This window comes from Neofelis nebulosa, chromosome 11 (genome assembly GCF_028018385.1).
Source record: "Neofelis nebulosa isolate mNeoNeb1 chromosome 11, mNeoNeb1.pri, whole genome shotgun sequence".
NCBI classification, from domain to species: domain Eukaryota; kingdom Metazoa; phylum Chordata; class Mammalia; order Carnivora; family Felidae; genus Neofelis; species Neofelis nebulosa.
Window position 1 is genome coordinate 76,536,853 of NC_080792.1, and position 27,581 is coordinate 76,564,433.

Consider the following 27,581-nt stretch of genomic DNA (forward strand, 5'->3'; position numbering starts at 1 on the left):
CTTGCCTGGCTCTAGGGCCCAGCCCTGACGCCGCTGCCCACAGACCTTCCATCACCCCTAGGGCTCTAGAAGCCTAGGGGATGGGGGAAGCCCCACCATGTGACCTGGGATCCGTGGCTGTCACTCTGCCTCAGTTTTCCCATCTGTACATGGAGTCTTTTCTGTCTCATCTCAGGTAGCCAGCTGACCCTGCAGGACCTGGCAGAGTTCCAGCCGGAGGTAGTGGATGCCCTGGCAGTGCCCCTGGAGAACTACACCCTATACTCACCGCCACCACCCGCAGGGGGTGCGATTCTCAGCTTCATCCTCAACGTGCTCAAAGGTAAGAAAGACTCTCAGCCCTCCCACCCAGAGTCCTGCCCCCATTGGGAACTCCAAGCCCAGCGGTAGCTCTGGGCAGCCTTCCTTTTCCAGCTCAGCCTCCTCCTCAGACACCAAAGATGGGGCTGTGGAAACAGGCAAGATGCTGTGCTCTAGAGCCTCTGGAGCAGTCCACACTCGGGGCTTTGCTGAAGGGTCTGACACCATCCACCCAGTGAGTCCCAGGTGATCCAGTCCCAGGGCACAGGAGCAGGTGGACGGTGCAGGTGGTGAGCTGCCCGGCCCGTGTGTGCATCCAAGGCTGAGGCCTGGACTGTGAGATGGTGAAAGGGGGTCCTCGCAGTGTCCAGGGGTTGGAGCTGCCCGAGGCTGACTATCTCAGTTCCCTTGGCTGCCATAACAGATTACCGCAAACTTGTGGCTTAAAGCAACAGAAATCCACTCTCTCATAGTTCTGGAGGCCAGACGTCCAAAATCAAGGTGTCAGCTGAGCCATGGCTCCTCTGGGGACTCTGAGAGACAATCTGTTCTTTGTCTCCTCCAGCTTTTGGTGGCTGCCAGCACTCCCAGGCTACGGCGACATCTTCCCAGTCTCTGCCTCCCGCTCACAGGGCCTCCTCCTCTTCTCTGTGTCTGTTTTCTAAGATTACATTTAATTGTGTGATTACATTTAGAGCTCACCCGGATAATCCAGGATAATCTGCTCTTTTCAAGATCCTTAACTTAATCACACATTTTGCCATATAAGGTAAAATTCACTCTTTTGCCATATAAGGTACTATTCACAGGTTCTGGGGATCAGGACATGGACAAATCTTTTTTGAGGGGGGCCAACATTCCACCCGCTACACGGGGTCATCCATATCTGCACCCCTCCCCTTCCCAGGGTTCAACTTCTCCTCTGAGTCGGTGGCCAGGCCCGAGGGGAGAGTGAACTTGTACCATCACCTTGCGGAGACGCTCAAGTTTGCCGGCGGACAGAGGTGGCGACTGTGGGACCCTCGTAGCCACCCGGATATCCAGGTGAGATGGCCTGTGGCTGGTGGAGAGCCCCGTCCCAGCCCCAGGGCTCAGCGTGAAGGGAAGGCCAGGCTGTTCCTAGACCCCAAGAGTCTGGCTGGGTGAGATTGGAGGGAGATGTATGAGGTTTTAGGACAGGACAGCCTGGCAGTGGCCCAGGGCAGGGAGGGTGAGGAGGTCTGCGGACTAGAAGGGGCCCAGAGTGGCAGGTGTGAGAGAGGCAGTGATGGCTCCATATCTCAGAGGGCCCGGAGGATGAGCAGCGTCTGGTGGTAGCCTGGGCTCAAGGGGGGTGCACGGGAGAGGGCCTCCAAAGGAGACCCTCTTCTCTATGGGCCTACCTGGCCCCTTACTGTTCCTACCATCTGCCCGGCCACCCCAGAACGCCTCCCAGGACCTGCTGGGAGAGGCTTTGGCCCAGCACATCCAGCAGCAGATCGACGCTCGGGGTGACCATCATCTCAGCCACTACAGCCTGGCCGGGGCCTGGGGCCACGGGATGGGCACAGCGCACGTTTCTGTGCTGGGGGAGGATGGCAGTGCTGTGGCAGCCACGAGCACCATCAACACGCCGTATGTTCCTGCCTGTCCCCAGGCCCTGCTCCTTTGCTCCCTCAGCTTGTTTACGGGCCCCCTAGGCTCCCCTTGCTTGTGTCCATGGGGCAGTACCTTGCTTTTCCCTTTGCTTCTTCTTCTTCTCTGTCAGAGGGGCCACACACCTCTGTCATTTCTGGCTGAGAGGCTGCGGATGGGTGGCCCTGAACCACGACCCGCTTGGGAATGAGCTTTACCCAGAAGGATGCCCTAACTGGGGGGCACAGGCGGATCCTTGGGGGGCAGTGCCAGGGAGAGAATGGCAGCTCCAGCATGCTAGAAGGCTGCCACTAAAATGAGGGACTCCTGGAAAGCGGTGCTCGGCAGCTTTGCTGGTGTGGGAGACTGGCGCCCACAGCCCGAGCCCAGGCTCTGCCTCTGTCTGCAGCTTTGGAGCAATGCTGTACTCGCCACGCACGGGCATCCTCCTCAACAATGAGCTTCTGGACCTATGCTGGAGGCGCTCACCGGACTCCAGAGTCACCCCACTACCTGGTGAGACTGAGGACCCGACTGGCAAGAAAAGGGAAGGCAGGCAGGCTGGGCAATGCAGTTTGGCCCCTGGGCCAGCCCCGCTGCCTGGCCCAGCCCCTGTTTGCACAGCGGTGAATGGAGACAGAAATGGAGGGGTGGTCTGGAGGGTGCTGGCTGGAAGTGCGGCCGCGGGTGACACCCGTCTGGCCTCTAGTTCCAGGCGAGCGACCTCCATCATCCATGGTGCCCTCCATCTTGATCAATGCAGCTCAGGGGTCAAAGCTGGTGATCGGTGGGGCTGGTGGGGAGCTCATCATCCCTGCTGTGGCTCAGGTGAGTCAGGGAACTCCTGGCTGGAACATCCCCCCTCCCAGGGACAGGGAGGGGTTGGTGTAGGGTGGCCGGTGTCCTCCCTTCCTGTGTTCTTCTTCCCTCCCCCAGGCCATCATAAACAAGCTGTGGCTTGGCTTTGACCTGAGGACTGCCATTGAAGCCCCTATCCTGCATGTCAACAGCGAGGGCCATGTGGAATATGAGCCCAACTTCAGCCGGGTAAGGCCACTGTTCCTGACACCGCTAGGGCAGATGCCTCAGTGCATGCTGCTCAAAGCCCCTGGTAGGATCTCAGTCGCTGGGTGTCTTAGGATGGGTACACTTCCACTTCCGGGGCCATCGCGGGTTCAGAAGCTCAGTGGGGGAGGCACCAGACCAGTCTTGTGGCCCCCAAGTCAGAAAATAGGGTGTTGTCCATGCTTCTCCCAGGCCAAGTACCTCTGCACCTTGGTTCCTGCTCTATTCTGTTCTCTCCAGAAGCTAGTTTTCCTGGCTGTGGTCTCTCAGACTCCCTCATGGTGATCTGTTTCCTTGTGTGATTTATAGCTTTCATGTGTGAGTTTATTTGTAAGGGTATCATTCCTGTGACAGTCTGCTTAGGGATTTCTTTCTGGGGCATGGGGGTTGCACTGGTGCTGGTTCTTATGGACGTTTCTTGGTTTCCCCCACACAAGCAGGTGCTCAGAGCTAAATTCTGTTGTCCAACTCCCTGCCCCCACTCCTCTGCCCCAACCTTCCTCAGAGTTTTGCTGGGCTGGCAGAAGCCTTCCCTTCACTAAGATCTCATTTAAAAGTCTGGCAGCTTTTCAAGCCTCCAAGTTTCATGCCTGGGGTCAGTTCAGCCAGCTGGGGTTAAAGGTCCTCAAAGCTGCCATTTCTGCTGTGAGCTGCCTCCCATGGCCCTTAGAACACTGAGGACCATAGACAGAGGAACATTTACTCCAAGGGAATATATAGTCCCTGAGAACCTTGGTCTTGGGGGCTGGAGACTAAGGACTCTCAGAGTCCGAGGAGCTCCCTCCCTGTATAGGGTCCTCCCCATGGCAGAAGGACAGTGAGTATGCCCTCAGGGCTCATCTTCTTGGGCCCTCCTCCTTGACTCTTAACTGAGGTTTTCACTCTGTGAACATCAACTCCCTGAGGACCTTGTGCTCTGATCTCAGAGAATCCAGCAACCCATAAGGCCAAGATCCTCAGCTCTCTTGGAGAGGTTGAGTGTTGGCTATACCTCCAGGGCCTTCTATGGAGAAAATCCTAGACCCTGGGTGGAAACCTTGAGTCTCCAAGGGTTATCATAGCCAAGGCCAGGGACTAAAGGCCAGAAGGGTCCTCCTTCCTGAGGGCCTTGGAGTTTGGCCACTAGATGCTAAGGAACAGAGTCCCTGATGACCACAGGTCCTGTTGTGGCCTCAGCTATGAGGACCTCAGCCTTCAAATCTAAGGACCTTGGGCAATTGGTGCATCAGGCAGAGAAACATAACCCAAGGACATGGTGCTCTGGAGACCTCGCCCTACCACTCTGACATCAGGTTGGAGGCCCCGGTCTTGGGGACTGTAGAACATCAAGGTCTTTGTAAATAGAAGTGACTGGCACCTAGGGTCAGTGGGCTAAGGTCCTTAGACTGTTGGTCCAAAATGCTAAGTGGAAATGTGGGGCCTGAGTAGCACAGGCCTCTACACTCCAGGATCTGTGTAAAAGTTACAGACTGGTAAATGTGTAAGCGCCATAACCCTAAGGCAAGGTACTCAGTTCTTAGAAACCTACACCTGCCTGGATTTCTGACACGCTCAAATTCCATAGACTCACTGTCTCAGACCTGAGCCACATGCTCTGAGCACCTTACCCTCAGGACCACTAGTGCCTTTAGCCTGGGGGTCAGTGTCCTTGGGCTCATGGATCTTCAGAGAAAACGGTATCTGAAAATTTGAGTCCTTCCTCCAGCTGATTCCTCAACCATTGGGGCCCTAAGCTTTCAGGGCCCGAGGTCCTAAGAAGTTTACCATGTTCTTGGCAACCAGGATCTCCGGTCTTCTCATGTCAGTGTTGAGATAGAAGGTCCTATGTAGCCTGACTGCTGGTGCCAAGATCTTTCCTCTTCTGTGCCCCAGGGCCCCTGGGCACTCCCCACCCCTCAGTTGGGCAGTTCCTATGTATGGAGGAGCTGGGACTCTGAGAAAGGTCCCAAGCTCTGCCTTAAGAAGGCTTTGCCCTCAAGGTCCTCAAAATTAGAGGTCTCGCAGCATAAGTCCCCATAAGCCATTTCTCTGCCAAAGCCGCTGGATTCCTCAGATGTTGCAGCTAGGCCCCTGGTATCCTCAGATCCAGGACAGAAGTGATCTTGCGTCTCTAGCTCCTTCTGACCTGGGTGACATCCTCCCCACCATGCTCCCTGGAGCCTGGCTTCTCCACTGGGACCTTTGGTGGGAGGTCACAGGCTCCTCGCCCTACGGATGAGGCTGCATTAGCACCCTCACATCCTCGCCGTCACTGGTGCCCAGTCCTGCCTTCCCCGTTGGGGCTGTCAGACCTCTACCCGGGGCCCTGCCCCCTCTGCAGGTGTTGCTAAGCTGCCTTCACCTGTGCACTGGCCTTCTCTCCTCTCCAGGAGGTGCAGAAGGGGCTCCAGGACAGGGGCCACAACCAGACCATGAGGCCCTTTTTCCTGAACGTGGTCCAGGCCGTGTCCCAGGACGGGGCCTGTGTGTATGCAGCAGCGGACCCAAGGAAAGGTGGGGAGGCCTCGGGCTACTGAGAAGACTGCTTCTGGCAGCTGCAATCCGACCCACCGTCAGTGTGTGCTCAGGCTGGCCTTGGCTGTGGGACCCAGCACCCAAGCAAGATCTGGACCCTTCGGCGGAGGGTCAGCCTGGGCTGCAAGAGGTGGGGACAGGCTGGAAGATGGACAACTGTGGGGACTGAGCCCTCTCCCAGAGTCCCATGTGGCCCTGCCCTGGCCCCCCAAGCTTCCCCTAGACCTCTTACTCAGGACCGTGGCCCACTCTCCCTCCCCACCTGCCCCACTCCCCATCTGTATACCCTCTAGTCCAAGATTAAAGAGGAGGGTGGACCTCGGCATGATTTGGGGTGTAGGTATGGGAAGGGACCCTTAGCACACACACAGCTCTTACAGTCCTTCACCACACACCACCGTGAAAGTGTGGAAACCGAGGCCTAGAGACTGGCTGGCCCTGCCCAGGCCACTGCTGCTGGGCCTCTGCAGTGTGCCTGCCTGGGGCCTATCAGTGGGAAGGCAGGGCTGTGGCCTGGGGGCGTCTGCCCCCCAGTCTTGCCAGGCCTTGGGACCATCTCTGGATCTTGTCCCGTGTGCCAGGAAAAGGCTGGATGAAGTAGAACTTGGGACCCCACCTCAGCCCCCAGCCCCCTCCATTGGCCCCATTCTCACCCTCGGCACTGTTGACATTTTTGGTGAAATAGTCTTTGTCGGGGGGCTGTCCCCACATTGTGGGATGTTGAGCAGCATCCCTGGCTTTTGCTCGCTAAACGCAGCAGCACCTGCTACCACCACCACTGGCCAAATCATCCCCAGTTAAGAACTGCTGTTCTGGACCCATTAGCCCCCCCACTGCTGAGAAGGGCTTTGCCAGCTGCTGGGTGGGCTGCCTGTCCTGGAGGGGCCTCGCTGGACTGACCTGGGGGGTCTTACCCCACACCGGTTCCTGGGAGCACTTGAGTGTCGCCCAAATGTCCCTCAGGGGCATACCTCCACCTGGCAGGTTCTGGGGATCAGCTCTACCGCTGAGCCACGGCCTCCCACCCTGCTCTGGAGTTTGGCCAAGCAGGGCAGGAGTCGGTACTGTTTCCATGGCTGCTGAGATAAAATACCACGAAGTGCTTTCCAACTACAGAAATCTATGCTCCCATAGGCTAGGAGTCTGAAATCAGATGATGGGGCCGAAAGCAAGGGGAAGGCAGGGACAAGTTCCCTCAGGGGACCCTCAGGAGAACCCTTCCTGCCTCTGCCCATTTCTGGTAGCTGCTGGTGTCCCTTGGTGGCCACATCACACTAGGTGCTCTGTCTGTGGGGAGGTCATGTGGCCTTCTCTTCTGCATGTGTGGAAGTCTCCCTCTGCTTTGGGCAGGGCTAGGTGGAGAAGGCACCCTCGGGAAGTGTGTAAAGACACTTGTGGGCATATAGGGCCCATCCAGATACTCCAGAATGCTCTCTTGTCTCAAGATCCTTAACTCAGTCACAAAGGCACTTTTGCCATATAACGTGCTAGGGATTGGGATGGGGACTGTTAGTTGACCACAAACAGGGAGAGAGGGCTGGATGGGGCAAGTCTCTGATCTGAGCCTGACTGGGAGGACAGAGGGGGGTATTCTGGCAGACTCTAAGAGAAAGGACCTCGGGGCCGTTCACTGCTGCACCCAGGCAGCCTGGGGGCCGCAACTCCTCCTAGAGTCTGACTTTGGGAGGGAGTGGGAAGAAGGCTTTAGGGAAGGGCGGCTATGGCTCAGGAGTCAGGGGTGCAGAAAAAGTGGGCTCAGACAAGCAGGAGTGGGGGCGTTTCTGACCTAGTGGGATCCAGAGGCTGGCCTTGGCCACCATCCCGATGGCTCTAGCACATCATTCACTGAACTTCACAGCCAGAAAGGATGACAGAGCTTCTCTTCTCTACACTGCTTTTGAGGCTTAACAAAAGTCCCAGGCCCGGCTCTCATGGGCCCAATGGGTCTCTCCCTGAGGCTCAGTTACCACACATGAGCTGATGGGTCCCCATCCTAGCTCTGTCTCAGGTTTCTGGGTCATCAGACCCCATACCCACACACCAGCCAGGGCCACAGGTGCCTCGGACTCAACACACCAAACTGGAAGCCAGCTCTGAGGCAACCGGAAGCTCTCTGTTGTCTACCTCTCCCCCTCCAGTCACCCAGTTTCCTCTCTCCGACTGCGTGGCTCAGCTCTGCCTCCGTTTCCTTATCCTTCTCCACCTCCTTGCTGCTGCCACTGCCTCGATCTGCTCCCCACTCAGACAATGATGGGCCTTGGAAGATGCATACCTGATCTTGCCACGAGGCAGCATGGATTCCTCCTTGTTCCTGCTGCTCCTGGAGGAAGCCTGCTCTTTTCCCTCCCTGCTCCTCCCACCCTCAGGGACTTGCCCAGCCCCTGCTCACATCCCACCTACCAGTAATGCCAGGTAGCCACCCCGTTCCCAGCCCAGCAAGGGACTCTTACTGCTGGCTCTTTACACATCTTGTTACACAGGAGAAATCGAAACCAGGGTTGGGGTCCCTGGGTGGCTCAGTCGGCTAAGCGTCCGACTCTTGATTTCGGCTCAGGTCGTGATCTCACGGTTTCGTGAGTTCAACCCTACGAGGGCTCTGCTCTGCCAGCACAGAGCCTGCTTGGGATTCTCCCTCTCTCTCTGCCCCTCCCCTGCTCACGCTTTCTCTGTCTCTCTCAAAATAAATAAACTTTCAAAAAAAAAAAAAAAGAAAGAAAGAAACCAGGGCTGCAGTATCTTCAAAATAACATTGGCAGAGTACAGATGAGCCCCTAGAGCCTATAGCTAATGCAAGATCAAAAGAAAATTTCATTGCCTTAAACAGTTGCATTAATAATAAGAATCAAAATGAATAAAGCATCTAAGTGAAATTTAGTGCAGGAACAATCAGAACAATCAGGAAAGCAAGAGGAGAGGTTCAGTAACAACTGAAGGAGAGACTGATAAATTTGAAATCAGAAAAACAGGTCAGAAAATGTTATTCAACTGCCTACAGTATAAATGAAAGAAGTGTGAATACACGAAAGAAGAAATGACAATGGGGAAATTAGCTAAGATATAGAGAAAGTTAAAAGTATAAAAGACCTGGGGCGCCTGGGTGGGCCAGTCAGTTAAGCATCTGCCTTTGGCTCAGATCATGATCTTGTGGTTTGTGAGTTCAAGCCCTGAGTTGGGCTCTATGCTGACAGCTCAGAGCCTGGAGCTTGTTTCAGATTCTCGTCTCCCTCTCTCTCTGCCCCTCCTCAGCTCGTGCTCTGTCTCTCTCTAAAAAATAAATAAACATTAAGACATTTTTTAAAAAAAGTATAAAAGATCACTCACCTTCGTCCAAATAAAGCTGGCAACTTTGATAAAATAAATTACTTTCTAGGACAACGTAAGTAGGGTTGCCATATGTGGGACATACTCATACTGAAAATATTGTTGCTTATCTGAAATTCAGATTTAATTGAACCTCCTATACTTTTATCTGCTAAATCTGGCAACCTTAAATTTCAATGACAAACAGATCCAAGAAGGGGCAAAGATGTAGATGTGTCAATGATCATTGAAAAAATTAAGAACATTGCAGGAACACTAGCCTACCTCAAACACCCTTCTAGAAAGTTCCTCAGGTGAAGTGTGTCCTGCCACTAAGGCCAGAGACCTGTCCTGCCAGTTAAGCTTCCACAATGAGGAGCAAGAAGGAAAATGTCCACATTCACTTTATGATGCCAGCAAAGCACTGACCTCAAACCTGCCAAAGCAAGCCACAGGCCAATTGTGTTTATGAAACTCAATCCCAAGTTCCTAAAGAAAGTATTAGCAAGGAGAATCTAGCAACACATTAAAGCAATAACGTATCTTGCCTATCTCAGTGGTGTCAACACCAGCACAGCCAGGAAGCTCTTCTCTTGGTATGAGTGTTACTCTTACCTCTTATTTTTCACCCAGGGAGAAAAGTCACAGGCTTATTTATCTCCATAGAGACTGAAGGAGCATTGGACAAAATTCAACACCCATTCTTGATTAAACAAAGACAAAGCGCTCCTGGGTGGCTCAGTGGTTAAGTGTCCAACTTCAGTCAGGTCATGATCTTGTGGTTTGTGAGTTCAAACCCCATATTGGGCTCTATGCTGACAGCTCAGAGCCTGCTTTGGTTTCTGTGTCTCCCTCTCGGCCCCTCCCCTGCTTGTGCTCTGTCTCTCTCTCTTTCTCTCAAAAATAAATAAACATTAGAAATCAATTTTATTATTATTATTTTTTTTAATTTTTTTTAACGTTTTTTAATTTATTTTTGAGACAGAGAGAGACAGAGCATGAACGGGGGAGGGTCAGAGAGAGGGAGACACAGAATCTGAAACAGGCTCCAGGTTCTGAGCTGTCAGCACAGAGTCTGACGCGGGGCTCGAACTCACGGAACGTGAGATCATGACCTGAGCTGAAGTCGGACGCTTAACCGACTGAGCCACCCAGGTGCCCCTAGAAATCAATTTTAAAAATTAAGTAAAAAGGGGCGCCTGGGTGGCGCAGTCGGTTAAGCGTCCGACTTCAGCCAGGTCACGATCTCGCGGTCCGTGAGTTCGAGCCCCACGTCAGGCTCTGGGCTGATGGCTCGGCTCGGAGCCTGGAGCCTGTTTCCGATTCTGTGTCTCCCTCTCTCTCTGCCCCTCCCCCGTTCATGCTCTGTCTCTCTCTGTCCCAAAAATAAATAAAAAACGTTGAAAAAAAAAAAATTAAGTAAACAAATCCACCAAATTTTAAAACAAATTATAAGCATACAGCTGTTAAACATGCAGCTGTTAAGCATATGCTGTTAAAGCAGCATGTGAATAAAGCTAAGAAATCAACCACAATACAAACTCCACAGAGAGATGTAAATAAATACGGAAATCTTGTCTCTAGCAGACAAGGAGCATTTCAAAGGAGTAAGAAAAAGATTATTAGCCATATCTATCTGACCAAATGGGTAACCATCTAGACAAATAATGAAGGGGGATCCCTGCCTTTTTATTTACATCAAAATAAATTCCAGTCAGATCAAGATTAAGAGTAAAACCATATAAATATAAAACAAAATACAAAAACAAAAACAAAACCACAGGGGCGCCTGAGTGACTCAGTCGGCTAGGTGTCTGACTTTGGCCCGGGTCATGATCTCGCAGTTCGTGGGTTCGAGGCCCACGTTGGGCTCTGTGCTGACAGCTCAGAGCCTGGAGCCTGCTTCAGATTCTGTGTTTCCCTCTCTCTCTCTCTCTGCCCCTCCCCTGGTATTCTCTGTCTCTCTCTATCTCTCAAGAATAAATAAACATTAAAAAAAAATTTTTTTAACACAAAGAATACAGGGAAATTTATTTATACTCTTAGAGTGGGGAAAGCCTTTTCAGGCCTGGCATAAAATCAAGAAGTTGTGAAAGAAAAAAAACAAAAAAACAAAAAAAAAGATACATTTGAACACAGAAAAAGTAAAAATTTTGATGTGGAAAACATCTTAAAAGACCAACGGACAGTTGCAACACACGAATGGATCTAAAGAGTATAGTGCCAAACAAAATAAGTCAGAGAAAGACAAATGCCATATGATTTCTCCCATGTGAGGAATTTAAGAAGCAAAACAAATGAACAAAGGGGAAAAAAAGAGACAAACCAAAAAACAGACTCTTAACTCTAGAGAACAAAAGAGTGGTTAGCAGAGGGGAGGTAGGTAGAGGGGTGGGGGAACTAGGTGATGGCAGGAAGGAACGTGCTTATCGTGATGAGCACAGGGTGATGTATAAAATTGTTGCATCACTATATTGTACACCTGAAACTAATATAACACTGTATGTTAAATACCCTGGAATTAAAGAAAAATCTTAAAAATAAAAAATAAAAATAAATTAGAAAAGACCAGGGAAAAACTTGGGAAAAATTGTTTCAGTACAAAAAATATAAAGGGCTGGTTTCTTTAATACTTAAATACTTAAGTACTTAATATCAAAGAGCAAGTATCCAGTAGAGAGATGCACATTAGACCACAGAAAGAGAGCTACAAATGGCCGCTTCAACATAGAAAAAGTTGCTTAACCTCACTCATGAGTGAGCGTGGCCAATAAAAACAGTGAGACCCCCACAGGGACAAAGTAAATAACTCAGCTCAGAAGGCTTCCTCTGTGAATTCTTCCCACCACTGATGGAGGGAAACACATCAGTCTTACACAAACTTCCAGAGAACAGAAAAGAGGAAACATTGCCCAAGGCTTTAAATGAGGCCAGCGTCATCTTGAGAACAAAATCTGACAAAGACATTTCAAGCAGTGAAAAGTAGAGGGTGATTTCATTCATGAACAGAAATGCAAAAGTTTCTAAATGAAAGACAAGCAAACCAAATCACTCCCAATTTGGGTTTATTCTGGGAGTGCAAGATTGGTCGAATATGAGAAAATCAAGCAATGCAATTCATTGCGCTAATAGCCTAACAGAATAAAGAAAAAAAAAAAAAGGATTGACTATCTCAATACATGCAGAAGAGAGTTTGATAAGATTTCCCAACTTGCACTCACAATAAGAACCCTTAGTAACTGTAAATTGAAAAAAAAAAAAACCTCCTTAACCTGATAAGTCACAGCTGCAGAACCTTACAGTAAACATCATACTTCATGGTAAAACACAAAAAGCCTTCTTTTTTGAGATGGAAGGCTCAATCCCTTTGAGACCAAGATAAGCATGGCCAGCTTTCATCATTTCCTTTCATCTGTGTAAGGTAAGTTTTCACCAGTGTAATAAGGTGAGGGAAAAAAAATAAGGCATAAGGATTGGAAAGGAGAGCATAACGCTATAGCTCCTCTACAGATAAACCATTATAGAAATAGGCGAATTTAACACAATTGCTGGAATCAAGGAAAATACACAAAAAACCGATGGTATTTCTACATACCAGCCACAAATTATTTTTTTTAATAATTTTTTTAAATGTTTACTTATTTTTGAGAGAGAGAAAGACAGAGTGCAAGCGGCAGAGAGGCACAGAGAGTGCGACATAGAAACCGAAGCAGGCTCCAGGCTCTGAGCTGTGAGCACAGAGCCCATCACGGGGCTCCAACTCATGAACCATGAGATCACGACCTGAGCCAAAGTCAGACGTTTAACCACTCGACTGACTGAGCCACCCAGGTGCCCCCAAAACATCTTTTGGAATAGAAATCATAAAAGCATAAACAAAATCAAAGCCTAAAAATGAAACTAACATCAGTATGAAAGGCCTCTACAATGAACATTATAAAATAGAATCGAGTGAATATAAAAAAACCTAAATAGGGGCACCTGGGTGACTCAGTTTGCTGAGAGTTCGACTTCGGCTCAGATCATGAGTTTGAGCCCACATTGCACTGCGTTAGCCTGTCAGCACAGAGCCTGCTTCAGATCCTTGGCACCTCCCGCCCCCCCATCTCACTCTCTCTCTCAAAAAATAAATAAAGCATTTAAAAAGACCTAAATAAATGGAGAATTATACTATGTTCATGGACTAGAAGGCTTAATGTTGTGAAGACGCCCATTCTCCCCATATTCACCTATAGAGTCGGCGCAACCCTAATAGAAATCCTAGAAGACTTTTTTGTGGAAATTGGTAAGCTGATTCTAAAATTCGTACGGAAACAGCAAGAACCAAGACTAGCCCGGGCAATTTTGAAGAATAACCTACATGGAGAACTCACATTACCAGATATCAAGAATGAGCTACGCAATTAAGTAATTATATAACTGGTAAGTAAGGCAATTTGGTATTGGTGAGAAGACAAACTGGGCAATAGGACAGAACAGAGAGTTACCGTATCTCTGATAGAAGGTCCACAGCAGTGCAGAGGGGAAAGGATGCTCTTTCAACACATGGTACTGAGTCAACTGGATATCCACGTGAAGAATGTGTATCCTGACCCCTCCTACCTCACACCGTGCACAATCTATTCCAGATGGCTTGCAGATCTAATTATGAAGTATGAAGGAATAATGCTTTCATAGGAAAACATAGGACAGCTTTGTGACTTTGGAGTAGTCAAGTGTTCTTAAACAGGACATAGAACTGACTATAAAGGAAAAACCTTGATAAACTGGACTATATTAAAGTGAAGAATTTCTGTTCAACAACAGACATCCTCAAAACAGATAAAGGCATTAAAACAGCAACTCACATAGTGGGAGAATATTTACAGTGTTTACATCTGACAGCAAGCTCTTATCCAGAAAAAAGAATTTCTATAAATCAATTTGAGAAACTCAGGTAACCCAACAGAAAATGGGCAAAGGACTCGAATAGGCACCTCACAGAAGAGGTGCTCCAGATGGCCAATGAACATATGAAAGGTATGTATTGCTTCACTAGTGTCAGAAAAACGCAAAAGAAGTTCACAGTGTGCTGCCAGAACATACCTCTCAGAGTCACCAAAATGAAAAAGACTGAAAATACCGAGCGTTGGCACAGATATGGCAAGATGGAACTATCATACGCTGCCAGTGAGAATGTCAATTGGTAAAATCACTTTGGAAAGTGGGTATTATCTGCTGAAGCTACCACACACGTAGCTCATGCCCGGCAATGCTGCTCCTGGGAACGTACCCAACATAAATTTATATGTGTACGCATCAAAAGACACATACAAGAATGTTCACAGCACTAGCCCTTATAGCTCCAAATTGGAAACCCACCCAGTGTGCCTCAGCAGGAAAATGGATAAACAAATTCATTTGAGGGAATAATACTCAGGAAAAAAAAGTCAAGTGCAGCCTCATACCTCAACATGATTGAATCTTTTTTTTTTTTTTAATTTTTTTTTTTCAACGTTTTTTATTTATTTTTGGGACAGAGAGAGACAGAGCATGAACGGGGGAGGGGCAGAGAGAGAGGGAGACACAGAATCGGAAACAGGCTCCAGGCTCCGAGCCATCAGCCCAGAGCCTGACGCGGGGCTCGAACTCACAGACCGCGAGATCGTGACCTGGCTGAAGTCGGACGCTTAACCGACTGTGCCACCCAGGCGCCCCTGATTGAATCTTTTAAACATGCAAAAAAGCCAGACATAAGAGAGGATCTGCTCTATGATTCCATCTATGTAAATTACAAAACGCTCAAAACTATTTTATGGTGTGAGAAATCCGTGGCTAACCTGGGAAGGAGGGGGAGGGCAATGACTGACAGAAAATGGTGGCGGGTCAGGGGTTGGTACTGTGCAATTTCTTGACCTGAGTGGTAGTTAACTGGGCATGTTCACTTTGGATTAATTCATTGGGCTGTACCCTGAGCTTTCTTGCCTACAACTTAAATTTTATTTATCAGGGTTCCATCAGAGACCCTGCAACTATGGGAGCTGGCCAAGGAGTCTCTGTAAGGCTGTTGTTTTCCACCTGATGTTGGAGCTGGAGGTCCATGTGGCCGAGCGTCTGGAAGAAAAGTTGGTGTTAAGTGGAGGAGAGGATCCAGAACTAGCTGGTAACCCAGGAGTTGACTGGAACCCACACGGACTGGCTGAAACCCAAGACCCTTCTTGTTGCCAAGGGCGATGAAGATTTCTTGCAGAAGCTGGACCCCTTTGTCAGACATCTGGCCCAGGAGTCGGGGAAGCTCAAGGTGGCCTGAGGACAAGTGGAACAGCTGCACCCATGACCTCTGCTGGAGCCGACAAGCTGAGTCAGCAGATAAGCCCTGATGAGTCTGAGCTGTGAGCAACCTTGCTGATTCATTTCCCCACTGTAAATCTTTCATGGAAATCTCTCTTGTGGTCCACCCTGCCTGGAAACACACATGGAAGGGAATTCTGGGAATGTCGTTCAGGGAAAGCTCAGTGGGCCTCACAACATGTTTCGTCTATCTGGCAAAGAGCGAAAAATGCAAAGGCTCCTTAGGCTGATGAGGGTGTAGAGGACTAGGCTCTGTCAGTAGGTTGGTGGTGTCAACGAGCACAACTCGAGGCCCAACTCAAGGAGGAAAATGCACGCACTGCTGAACCAGTCAATCCTCTGGTGTGAATTTCTCCTCTGAGTCAACCTGAACTTATTTACAAGGCACAACAGTGTTTGTGGAAGCAAAAGACTGAGCACAGCTTAATGCCCACAAACTGGGGACTCGTTAAGTGAACTGTTCTGTTTGAATTTTTTATTTTTAATTGTAAAATACAGAAATACATAACGTTAATCACCTTGACCATTTACAAGTGGCCGGTCCAGTGGCATTAAGCACGTTCACACTGCTATACAGCCATCCCCCTCTCCCATCTCTAGAACTTTGTCGTCTTCCCAAACTGAAACTCTGTCCCCGTTAAACACTAACTCCCCGCTCCCCCTTCCCAGTCCCTAGTCCCTAATAACTTCTGGTCTACTGTCTGTCTCTGTGAATTTGATGACTCTAGGAACTTCATGAGTGGAATTGTACAGTATTGTCCCTTTGTGCCTGGCTTATTTCACCAAGTATTAGCTCTTAAAGCTCATCCATGTTACAGCATGTGAATAACATGCCACTATATGGATGGACCATATTTTCTCTACCCATTCACCCATCAATGGACACGTGGTTGCTTCCACTTTTTGGCTATCGTGAATAACGCTGCTATGAACATTGGTGTATCTGTTTGAGGTGGGGTTTTTTTCTTAATTTCTTTTTAGTTTTTGTTAAGTTTATTTATTTTGAGAGAGAGAGAGAGTGCACAAGCAGGGGAGGGGCAGAGATGGAGAGAGAGAGAAGCCCAAGCAGGCTCCACATCGTCAGCGCAGAGCCTGATGTGGGGCTCGAATTCATGATCTGTGAGATCGTGACCGGAGCCAAAACCAACAGTCGAATGCCTAACTGAGCCACCCAGGTGCCCCTTCGTGTCTATAGTATTTATTTTCAACAGTAATGAAAAGTGTAAGGCCATCTTTTCGCACCTCTGCCTCTGGTGTATAGAGAACCCAACGGCTGGAACAAATGGACCCCAAAAATGTATTAAGGTTTAATCACAAGTTTATTCCTTGTTCCGGTAGCAGTACTGGATGGTAGCAGTTCCGGTGAGCAGGTCAGTGACAGAGGGAGAGGGTTCCCTGCCACATGCTGGGAACCCACTTTGTCCCAGGGCCAGGGCCACCTTTGCATCAGAGGGAGCAGCAGAGAGATCCTGGAAGGGTACCAGTGGGGAGTGTTATGGTTCAGGCCTGGAAGTGTCCTGCCCTTTTCTGCTGGCTTTGCACAAGCTAGAACTCAGTCACGTGACCACCCCCAATTGCAAAGGAGGCTGGGAAATGTAGTGCAGCATGCGGCCCTGACGAGGCACCTGGGGGGTTGTGGACTCCTCTGCTGCTAGTAGGCACCTATTCAACTTCACTCCCCGAATGGCTTTTGTCCTTTTAAGTTCGGCTGAAATGGGACTCCTCCAGGAAGCACCTCTTGATCTCCCACTCCGGAGATGTGCTGCACTGAGCACCCCTTCCCCTCTGAGCAGCCACTGGACTGTGAGCTCTGAGGACAGAAGTGGTGCAGGGTAGGCACTCAGTCACCCCAGGGCTTGTGGGAGGAACCAGCCTGGCTAAGGAAGGGGTCCTGCTCCCCACTGTGCTGTATCTGTTCCTTGGCCCTGAGTTCAGTTAATGGAAGGGCAGGAGGAGAAGCAGACACTTCCCCCATCTTAGTCCTGTGGCCCCTGCTAGGGCCCGTGGGCTTATGTGGTTCCCACTCTTGTGAACACCTAGGCCTGGCTCTGGCACCCTTTGCTCTGTCCCTCAGCCCAGGGGTGTTACTGCCTCACCAGCTACTTGACTTCCTGACTCTCCCATCACTTGTGTTTCTAAGTCCCTGGATTACTACCCCTGTCCCCCTCTGCTCCAGAGCCCGACCAGTACAAAAGGTAGGGGACTGGCCATTGGGTTCTGATGCCCTGGGACTGTGGTTTGGGGAGACCACTTCTCTGAGGCAATGGTTCCCTGACTTTAATGTCTCTAAAGGAAGTCTGTGGGGGCTATGGAATCTTCCCCCTCACACAGGCCCAATAGTACCCGACTCCCTACAGGCCCCCGGGAAAACCCATCAGGTGTTGGGGCTTCCCAGCCTGGCCTGTCCCTGGCACTGGGAATTCCTGATGTCTGGGGCCAGGGCCACAGACAGGGCACCCCTTCTCCTGCTGGGGAAGGGTGGAAGCGGCTTTAGGGCCCAACCTGGAGGGATGAATGAAGGGTACAGGAATGTAGGAATGTAGAAATGTCGGGAAGACCAAGGGAGGCCATGTTCTACTCTTAGGATAAAGCCCAACCACCATTGCCTGGTGGGAGAAGCGTCACTATTCTTCAGACCAGACTCCACTTCTCTTCCTCTGAGCCTCTGCCCAGGCTTTTCCTCTGCCTGGAACGCCCTCTTTCACCAATCACATCTCTGACAATTGACCTATGCTTTCAGGCATGGTCTGGGAGCTGTGAAGCTGCACCTGCCAACCCTTGTGTGCCTGCTCTCACAGGTCCAGGCTGCTTTGACCAGGAAACTGACCTGTCACCCGCTGACTTGTGCCTGGCCGAGCCAGCCTGGCTTGGCACAGGGACACCCTGAGGACCCAGGTCGGTGGGAGGCTAGCCTTGCTTTGCCTCATCTGCAGAGGAAAGTACCTGCCCGGTGGCCAAGGGGCCAGCCCTCAGCCCCACCCTGCCCTGAGCTGGAAGCCGGGAGACGTGGGGTAGTAGGGAGTAGGGCCTGAGAGCAGTAAGCGTCCACCCCATCCCCCTCCTTTAGTCTCCTGGGCACTTCCCCAAGGATATCCCCAACCCCTCACTCTCATCTCTGTTCCTTTGAATGTACCCCATTGTGCACACTTGCCTCCCCCAGAGGGCACCTGCCCCTACCACTCAGGTTTCCCACCTTTGCCCAGGACTGTCGGCCAGGAGCAGGTCTAAGAGATTGGGGAGGCCTGCGTTCTGGCCCCGGTGGTCAGTGTCAACTGGAAAACCTGTGCTCCTGAGACCGGGGGGTGACTTGAGAGGCCCTCCCAGCAGAGAGAGATGTAGAGGTGGGCTTGCATGAGCCTTAGCCAAGGTTTCAACAGCTGGCTCAGCTGAAGAGCAGACACAGACCGCCTTCCCCTAGGACCTTGGGTAGCCTCCACCTCCCACCTCTGTTCCTACGCTCTGCTGCCCCCGTGTGGCCACTCTCAGCACTGCATGTCGCAGTGAAGGGGGCCTCCACTTCCAATCACCTCTCGCCCAGGGTTCTACATTCCTTGGGCAAATTCCCCCAACCCCCACCTCTCAGTCGGAGCCACGAGACTGGACCAGGGAGCACCAATCTCCAACCCCACCCTCCACTGTGCTTTCTCTGAGACCCATGATACAAGCTTGACCCTATCTGGCCTAGGCCCTCCCATGGCCCCCACTCAGCACCCTCACCACAAAGAGGGCAGCAGTAGCAGGAGGCCTGTGCTCCATACCCAGTTCCTGGGCACTCCTGGGTAAAGTGCCCAGGGACCCAGAACATGGGCTCTGGTCCGGGAACTACCAGTCACTGCCTTCAGGGCGGTGCTGGGGCAGGTGATTGTGCTGGCCCATCCCAACTCCTGGGTACCTGGCATGGCATCCATGATGAACCCTTTGCAGACACTGTCCTTTGTCCTCAACCCACAAAACAGACACTGTTCACAATCCTGCTTTTCAAATGGAGACAGGCTGGGGAGGGACATGCCCCAGGTGGCCTGCCAGTGGATGAAGGACTCAGATCCGGGTTGCTCTGGGTGCTTTTGACCCCACAAGGCAACCATGGAACTCTCTGGAACTGGAACTAAAGCACAGCATGAGCACCAGGACACAAGGGAGGGGGAACCACAGGTTTGTTTTCTCCTGGTACAGGTAGGGGTGGTATTTCAAGTGACATTCCAGAACGGTTGGAATTACAAGCCTGGAGTTCAGAGTGACTCTCCACTAGGGTGTGCTGAGGGCCTCTCCACACACTGAGCCTCTCCCACTCAGGCTGGGGCAAGTTCAGCAATCAAGGCAGCTGGGCATTAGGGCTCCCGTGTTGAGGCACCAGGTCTCAGTATATCAGGGGTCAGGGTCATCAGACACGGGATCTGAGGTACTGGCATTTGAGTTTCAGGTGCCGGAGTACTGGGTCTCTAGCGACAGGTATTAGAATTCAAGGGTATGGAGTCTAGGGGCTAGAGCACCAGGTGCTGGTCTCGGGAACTGCACGGTTAGAGCCGGGTGTCCAGGTCTGAGGTGACAGAGCAGGTCACCAGTCCTCAAGTCCATGGGCATTAAAGGCTCAGGCATCGGTTGTCCGGGGTCCCAGGTGAATGGTGCTAGGGATTTGAGGAGCAAAGTAGTGAGGTGCATGTTCTCAGAGGTTTGGGGCTTTCTCCTGGGAGGGTGGTCTTGGCTCCAGGGTGGCCCCATGTGGCTCCTGCTGCCGGCCAGATGCGTTCCCCTCAGGGCTGTGAACCCCAGCTGGCCCTGCAACAGAGACATTGTCTAGAGCAGGCATAGAGTCTTAGGAGAGCCAAGGAGGGGCATGGACCAGGGTCCTGCTGGTGGAAACCCAGGTCTGGGTGGGTGGGGTCTTACATGTTGCTCTTCCTGCGGCGCAGCAGCACGTAGACGAGTGCAACCAGAGCCACCACTGCCAGGCCTCCAAAGATGATGCTCAGCAGCACCGCGTAGCTCCGTCCTGGCGACAGGGCAGAGCAGTGAGGGCTGCCCGAGGGCGGGGGGCAGGGGGCGGGGGTAGGGGGGCCAGGTGGGCAGGGCATCCTCACCTGGCTGGCACACTGGGGTGGGCCTGGACCAGGTGCCATCAGCTTGGCAGGTGCTGGCCTCTGCCCCAACCAGGCTGTAGCCGCTATTGCAGTGGAAGTGGACAGTGGAGCCCATCAGGTAGCTGATACCTTCCTTGAGCCCGTTGGGGGGCGGAGCTAGCCAGCCACAGGATCTCACTGGGGTAGGAGACCAGAAATAGAACACAGGTTTAAGCCACTGGCTACCCTGCCCCCTGGCAGCTGCCTGCCCCCTGGCAGCTGCCAGCCTAGGAGGCCTTGTCCCAGCATAAGGTGCCCACCCCTTGCCTGTGCCCCCAGACGCCCTCACCAGGCTTCAGGCTTTGCACACGATGCTGGTGCCACTGATGGGCCATCCGTGTGGCATTGCCCACACTCAGGCTCCCAGTGGCCATTACATCAAGTCTGCAGAAATGGTTGTCCCCACACAATTCAGCAGCCTCAGTTGCCTGGCTGGGGTTGGGGGTGGTCTCCTCGGGGAACAGGGGCTGAAAGGTGTGGTCATGCTTGGGCTGGTACAGGAAGTTGTTAACCAGGAACCAGGAGTCATAGGTGAGCAGGGAGGAGGCGTTCTCCACGGCCCCTAGGGAGACACGCAGCAGGTCTTGCTGGTGGTCAAGAGTCCGGAGTCTCCCCCCTTCACTTCCACTGACTGTCCCCCACCCCCCACCCCCAGTGCGTGCCTTGTGGTCACTCACAGTCAGCCCCAAAGCGGAACAGCTCTCGGGAACTGGAGCTGAGGGGCAAGACCTTCCCGTTGCGGAGGGTGAAGTCATCCGTGGGGTCATCATTGAGTGTGCCGAGGAGGCCTCGTGTGTGGGTGAGGAACTTCTCGGGCAGGAGGACAGCCACACTCAGGAATGGACCCTGGACACTGACCTCCAGGCCAGCCCCCGATGACAGCATGATGGATACGCTGTCCCCAGCAGCTGCCGACAGGAACATACCTGGGCACAGTGGAGTTGGGGTCAGCGTTGCCCACTGAGGGTACCGTGCTGGGACTCCACAGCCCCAGAATGAGTGGGTCAGCATCCATGGGCTTTCAGGGAAGGGGAGGGCGTCCCCAGGGCCTGCTGGGACACCCTCTCACCCCGTGCCGACACCTGTACTGGGACCCCCACACCAATATGAAGGGCCCAGGCTCTGAAGGGACCCCTCATGCCGAGGCCCTGCATGTGGTGTCACCTGTCAGTCCTCGCTCCTTGAGGAGGCAGCAGCCATGCCTGCCCCCACCCTTCCTGAGGGTCCCTGCACCCTCAGCAGCAGCAGGGCCCATCCCAGGTACCCCCCCCGACCCCAGCCGCAAATCATTTCATTAGCGCAGTTCCTTGAGGGAGCACCACCAGGGAAGGCGGTCGGGCAGGAGGCTGCTCCTTAGCCCTCAGGGCCAGCCAGTGTCCTTGACGCAGGTGATTCCTATCACTGTAGCTTCCAGCTCCAAGTCCTACTGTCCTGGCGTCTCAGGGTTCTGATCACATGTGTCTGGGGCTCCATATGAAAGCATGAGATCAGACCAGGTCCCCTGGCTACACCTCGCTATCAGAGGCCTAGAGTCTCATCTGCCCACAGACAGCCGTGGGCTGGGGCATGTGTCCACTGTGCCGGGCCCCTCAGCGTGGGGTGCAGGGGTGGGGCTGACTGGTGCACCACGAGGCTGGGCACAGTGGGGACAGCATGTGGATCATAGCGAGAGGCCTCCATCGCTGCACCCGTGCTCTGAACCCCAGGGCCAGCGAGAGGGATGGCGGCTCCGGCGGGAGGGAAACGGCGTGCAAGTGGCCCGCTGGAGCTCCCGGGCCGTCTCACTCACCATTCAGGTCCATCCAGCTCTGCTCGGTGAAGCTGAGCACCTCCTGGTTCAGCAGCACTTGTAGGACCCCTGCCCCGCCAGCCAGCCGGACCTCTACCACGTCCGAGTTGCCCTCCTGGACAGCCACGGCCGTCAGCCCTGTGCCTCGGTCCCGCGTGCCTGGGGTGGCAGGTGCAGAACACTGTCTGCTCAGCTCCAGCCTCCCTCCCGGGATGACCCTGAGCCACCCAGGGCCCACGGGCCCGGGCCTCACCCTCAGGCGTTGTCCCGGGCTCGGCCCGCCCCTGCACCCTTAGGTTGGTCAGCGTCGCCTCCAGCAGCACGTACTCGCCACGCCCATTGAACGTGAAGTTGGCACCATCGAAAGTGATGAAGTGTGGGTCCCCGAAGGCAGAGGCTGGGGAGAGCAGAGGGTCAGGTGGGCCTGCCTGGCCTGGCCCTGCTCGGGGCCCAGCTGCGGCTGGCACCCACCTAGGCGCGGTGGCCGGTAGCTTCGACAGTCACTGGAGGGCCGTCGCCGCATGTATCGGGAGCAGTCGGGTGCCCAGAGACAGCAGTGGTAGAAGCTGATGACATCGTAGAGCCAATGGGAGAGACCAGGCACACGGGGTGGTGTGCGGAATGGGGGCGCGCCCCAGTCGTGGCCACGGTCCGGAGTGCTGCCACCAGGTGAGTCAGCCGTCAGGAGCTGTGTGCCTGCTGCCGTGTAGCAGCACTGCTGGCCAGAGGCGTACCGGGGGCTGGGGGGGGGGGGGGCAGACGGGTCAGGGCTGCTGTGGGGACCGTGCCCCGCAGCCCTGCCCCCTGCCCCAGCCTCCCCCTGCGGGGCTCACCTGGCTTGCACGGAGCGCACGCAGTGCACGGCACCCGGATGGTAGGTACACACGCTGCCACGCTCAATGTCACAGCCGTAGTCTGTCTACAGAGCAGGATGTTGCTGTCACCGGGGCTGGCCTCAGGCTCCATCAGCCCCTTGCTGGGAGTCAACCCCTGAGGGCCCTCGGACCCCAGCCTCACCTCCCAAGGGCCTCTACTTCCCCACCCCACCTCCTGGGCGGGTGCCACCGTGCGTGTAGTGGGGACAGCTGGCCCCACCTGCCCCCAACATCTCCCATGCCCTGACCCGGGTAGGGGCTTACATGGAAGCGGCCAGAGTCAGCCTGGGCCTGAGCCAGCGTGCAGGGGCAGTCAGGCAGCTCCTCCAGGAAGTTGGGCAGTTGGTCCTCCAGCTCTTCCCAGGCCAGGCACTGGGCGCGGGCCCAGGCCACAGGGTCCTCCTGGAAGTCGTCACCCAGGTGCCAGGCCAGTGCGTGCTCGTTGCTCCAGAGTGCGTGCACATCCCTGCGGGGGCCACGCACTCACTGAGGGCTGCACCCACCCTCCCCACCCCCAGCTCTGGCTTCCCTGTGCAGCATGGGGAGGAGCCGCGGACAAACCCGCCAGCCCATCCTCTTCATGGCCGCTGGCCCTTACTTCTCCCCCGCGTAGTATTTGCTGTTGATGATCCGAAGTGCACCCACTTCCCATCTCTGGTATTTTTGAGGTGCGGGTTTTGGAGTGAAGTTGAAGAAGCCGGAGTTGGGGATGTTTGTGACCAAAGGGTACAGGTATGACCACTTTGCTGTCCACTCCCCTGAATATGGCTTCCCTGAGGGAGAAAAGGCCTTTTTCAGCGCTGGGGCTCCTCCAAAGAGCCCCAAGGCAGAGGGACCAGTTCCCTAGCATGCACAGAGCAGCCTGACAGATGGACAGATAAACAGATGATTCCCATAGGAAGGCCTGCCCTGCCGCTCCAGCAAGGACCCTGGCTCGAGTGACCACCATCTCCTCCTCCCCCACGCTAGGGTCATAGCCCATGCTCGAGGCCAGGCTAGCAGTCCAGAGGCTTGGAGAGGATGGGCGGAGCAAGCTTTTCTGTTTCCAAGAGCTGGGGATATCCATACCTGCTTCCCGGAGCTGGACCCCAAACAGCTAGTGATCCCCAGCCTCCCCTCCCCCACCCCACTCCCACCCAGTCCCCTTTCTTGCCTGTACTTTTCTTGCTCGAGATCCCCACCTGGGATTTGGCCCTACCTGGAATTCTCTTTCTCCCACCTCTGCAAGCCCCAAACTCCCAACCCTACTGGTCTACAGAGCTCCTCCGTCAGTCCAGCCTTTGGCCTGCCTCACCTGTCTCCTCATAACCCCACAGCTCGATGGTGACAGTCTCCGTGGGCAGAGCCGAGGCTTGCCAGGTCAGGGTGAGGTTTCCTGTGGTGTCGGCAGTGCCATAGTATTGCCATTGCGTCTCATTCACCAGCTGGCTCTTCTCTGTCTCCGACACTTTGCTGGGGTGCACTGGGTGGGAGGGGAGGGGTGAGCGGAGGCCCGAGGCCCGGGGGCTCTGAGAGCTGGGGGTGCCTCCCAAGGATAAAACGTGGCAGTCTCATTAGAGCAATGACTCCCCCAGCCCCTCAAGTGAGGAAAGGACAGAGGCCATGGGAGAGGCTGCCCTCTGTTGCCCAGGTCTCCACCTGGCTTCCCCCGTCCCCTGGCCTGGCTGGGGACTCCTGAAGCCCCCACTCCCTCTGGGCTGGGTCCCCTGTGTGGACGTCAGGGGGTGGGGAGAGGAGCTGGAGAACCCACGCCCCTGTGGTCGGGCGCGCCTCCAAAGGGACTGGTTAAGCCAGAGAAGCAGGGCATGGTTGGCAGGCAAGGTGTGCATAGATTAGCGCTAGGGAAAGTCCCTGTTGGGGAACCGAGGCCCAGGAAGCTGGGGCTCACCGGCCAGCCAGGTGCCCGAACGCGGGAAGGAGCGACCATTGTCCATCGAGAGTGTGAAGGGGATACGGCCCGTCTCATACAGCAAGGGTGACACACAGTGCACATGTCCAGAGGAGTCCACGTGCCCGAGGGTCTGGATGCTCTCTTTAAACCTGTGGGGGGCCGGAGGTGGCAGGAAAGCCTGGGCCATGGTGGGCTGACCCTTTCCGAGGCCTGGGCTCCTGACCTCCTCCCTGGGGGACCCAACCAGCCAGCTGTCCCTGGGTCCCCAGCATGCAGGGAGCCCCTCGGGCCTCCCACCTGCAGATCACACCATCAGTGGGGTTAAACCAGTTGAGGTGCTGCACTACAAAGTCCTTGCCACCCATCATAGAGCCTGAGTAGGGCGAGATTTCCAGGCAGAAGTCCCGGAAGTCCGAGCAGCAGGTGTTCAGGCCGGAGCAGGTCGGGTGGCAGGAGCAGAGCCCATCCCGGTCTCCACAGCGGTGGGAGCATGTCCCCTTGGCACCTGGACGAGAGGGAGGGCCCTGAGTGCCTGGCTGCCCCACGGGCAGGCCTCGAATTTATTTTCCTGGAGTCCATTAGAGAGAAGCATCCCCAGGAGAATGCCGGCCAGGATCGCACTACCTACCAAGGGAACACAGTGGAAACCCACAGGGCCTGTGGGGGAGGGATTCTTGGTACAAATGATCTAGCAGCTGCTTGAATGATTAGCTAGAACAAGAAGAGATAAGGGGAAATGTCTCTAGACAAACTTTTGCAGTATCAAGAGGAGCCCCCTGGGCAGGAATGACCTTCTGCCACCAAGTCCTGGAAGACCACAGCCGCAGATGGCCAGCAGTGGCTGAGCCCTTGACGTGGGCGGGGGACCCTTCTCTATTCACTGAAGGGTCAACAGACACAGCCTGGAGGACAGTCTGGGGTCTGGGAAGGTAGCTACTAAGAGGCCCATTGGAGGCCTGGCAAGGGCTGATGCCCGGGCTTGGCGTGCTCCATCTCACTTCGCCAGGCAGCACCAGCTCACCGACCGTGGCCCCCGAAGGAGCCCCACCCTTAGGGGAGAGGGCAAGGGGTGCTCCCTTCCTCTGAGGGGAGTGGAAGGACATCTCCAGCAGAGGGCCCAGCAGGGCCAGTGTGAAGGAGAGGCTGGTTTGGTGTGGGGCTGTGGACATCAGGCCTAGGCTCTTACCACCATGGGGACCTATGACAGGGCCATATTTTCAGGGAATCCATTCCTCTGCGGCGGGACGTGGCTGGGCAGATTGGAGGGTGGAGACTGAGCTGGGGTGCAGATGCCAAGGCAGGATCACCCATCCCACCTGGCCTTTCCCTGTGACCCTATCAAAGGGGGCCAGTCAAGTGCTGGGACTGGACCTGAGCCACCCCAGTGACCCCATTTCACCCAGTGCAGGGCTTGGCACTCAAGAGCGTCAATAAACATTTATTGACGGAGGGAGGATGTGATGGCTCAAGGGAGTGGGGGAGGAGGCTGAGTGATGCCAGTAAGTGAGATAAGTGGCAGAAGGGTGGTGGCTTTTACCCAAGATGGGAGATAGGGGTGGGGTGGGGGGCTGGGGAGCCTGTCACTTCCAGCCCAGTCCAGCCTGAGGCTCTGGAGTAGGAGCTTTCCCCCAGATTTCTCAGGTTCAGCCCCACCCTAATAAGGACCCACAATCCTTCCTCTTGCCTGACAGGGGGCTTAGTGGGACTGGGGGTCCTCCACGTGTGAGCACATCCTCGTGCAGGCCAAGGGCTCTCCTGAGCCCACCACTCTCCTCTAGACCACTTCCCTCCCAGGCAGCCAGCACCTCCCAGCTCCTAGCGGGTTTAGGGTGGGCACAGCTGACTCTCCATCCTGCCAGCAGCCCCTGGACCCTAGGATCCCCAGAATTTCTTCCCACAACCCCCAGTACAGTCCCAGATGGCCTGACAGATGGAGGAGGCTGAGCAGAGGGGTGTCCACCCTGGGCCTGGCTGCAGCAGGCAGACAGACAGACGGACAGAGGCAAGAAGGGCAGGGTCAGGGCGTACCTGCTGCAGGCCCGGGGCCTGGGCCTGGGACCGTCGCCAGCAGCAGCAGCAGCAGGGCCCAGAGCAGGAGGGGCAGCTTCATGGTGCGGCCTGAGTCTGCAGCCTGCAGCGCAGCAGTGGCCGGGAGCCTGCAGGCCGGCTCACTCCCCACTGGCCTGGCCCCGCCCGCCCCGCACACAGCGCAGCCGCCCCGCCCCGTCCCGTCCCGTCCTGCCCCGCCCCACCCCACCCCACCCGGTTCCCCTCTCAAAGTCCACAGGTGCCCTCGTGGGCCGGTAGGGCCCAACCTGCGCTGTTAGCACATTCCTGGCCCGCCAGCCCAGGACGCGGGGGAGGGGGTCCGAGCCTCCAGCTATTGGACCTCTCTGGCACTCGGGGATCTGGATGTCCAGAGGCCACAACCCAACCTAGACCACCGGATCCCACCCCAGGTCCAGCCCCGGGCGGGCGGCCAGGGTGGGGCTCCGCTGGGGATGGGACTTGGCCCGGTGGGTTAGGCCAGGTGGTCCTTAGAATCTCTGGATTCCAGTGCCCTGGGGGCCCTCAGCCCCAGATCTCCCAGCTCCCGGCCTCAGCTTCCCCGCCTGGAGCAGGTAGTCCCAATTCCTCCCCCAAGCCTGGCAGGAAGAGGGATCAAGTAACTTCCTGCTGATCACTGGCTTGTGTGGGTACTGAAGGAGGGAGGGGAGGAGGGGATCCCTTTCTGAGGGAGGGGGCGAAGGCTGTGGGAGGGAGCCTGGCCAGGTTAACAGTGGGGT

General features: G+C 54.4%; 2 protein-coding genes across 3 annotated transcripts in view; one reads left to right on the forward strand and one right to left on the reverse strand.

Moving 5' to 3' along the window:
- The window catches only part of GGT5 (gamma-glutamyltransferase 5), a 31,003-nt gene extending 25,182 nt beyond the window's left edge, over positions 1 to 5,821 (forward strand). For both annotated transcript variants that reach the window (XM_058690966.1, XM_058690965.1), the window contains 7 exons: positions 176 to 322; positions 1,208 to 1,344; positions 1,724 to 1,914; positions 2,324 to 2,430; positions 2,624 to 2,742; positions 2,851 to 2,961; positions 5,349 to 5,821. In XM_058690966.1, the coding sequence (XP_058546949.1) occupies positions 176 to 322; positions 1,208 to 1,344; positions 1,724 to 1,914; positions 2,324 to 2,430; positions 2,624 to 2,742; positions 2,851 to 2,961; positions 5,349 to 5,495 (959 nt within the window). In that variant the 3' untranslated portion in view covers positions 5,496 to 5,821. The remainder of the gene's footprint in view (positions 1 to 175; positions 323 to 1,207; positions 1,345 to 1,723; positions 1,915 to 2,323; positions 2,431 to 2,623; positions 2,743 to 2,850; positions 2,962 to 5,348) is intronic.
- Positions 5,822 to 19,260: 13,439 nt separating this feature from the next.
- Positions 19,261 to 26,985, reverse strand: SUSD2 (sushi domain containing 2). Its single transcript, XM_058690964.1, has 15 exons — positions 26,824 to 26,985; positions 25,093 to 25,300; positions 24,793 to 24,944; positions 24,199 to 24,366; positions 23,503 to 23,677; positions 23,169 to 23,370; positions 22,863 to 22,948; positions 22,501 to 22,769; positions 22,283 to 22,426; positions 22,030 to 22,188; positions 20,918 to 21,166; positions 20,530 to 20,802; positions 20,202 to 20,378; positions 20,011 to 20,113; positions 19,261 to 19,899 (listed from the first exon to the last, which is right to left on the reverse strand). Exons 1-15 carry the CDS (start codon positions 26,903 to 26,905, stop codon positions 19,875 to 19,877), a joined length of 2,472 nt encoding a protein of 823 aa, XP_058546947.1. The 5' UTR covers positions 26,906 to 26,985; the 3' UTR covers positions 19,261 to 19,874.
- Between the last annotated feature and the right edge of the window lie 596 nt (positions 26,986 to 27,581).

What these genes read in the sequence shown, in the direction of transcription:
- SUSD2 (XM_058690964.1), bottom strand. Translation starts at nt 26,905, where the DNA reads ATGAAGCTGCCCCTCCTGCTCTGGGCCCTGCTGCTGCTGCTGCTGGCG. An exon ending in AGGCCCCGGGCCTGCAGCAG is followed by an intron (nt 25,301 to 26,823) that starts GTACGCCCTGAC and finishes CCTCTCGTCCAG; the next exon opens with GTGCCAAGGGGACATGCTCC. An exon ending in AAATACTACGCGGGGGAGAA is followed by an intron (nt 23,371 to 23,502) that starts GTAAGGGCCAGC and finishes TGGCCCCCGCAG; the next exon opens with GGATGTGCACGCACTCTGGA.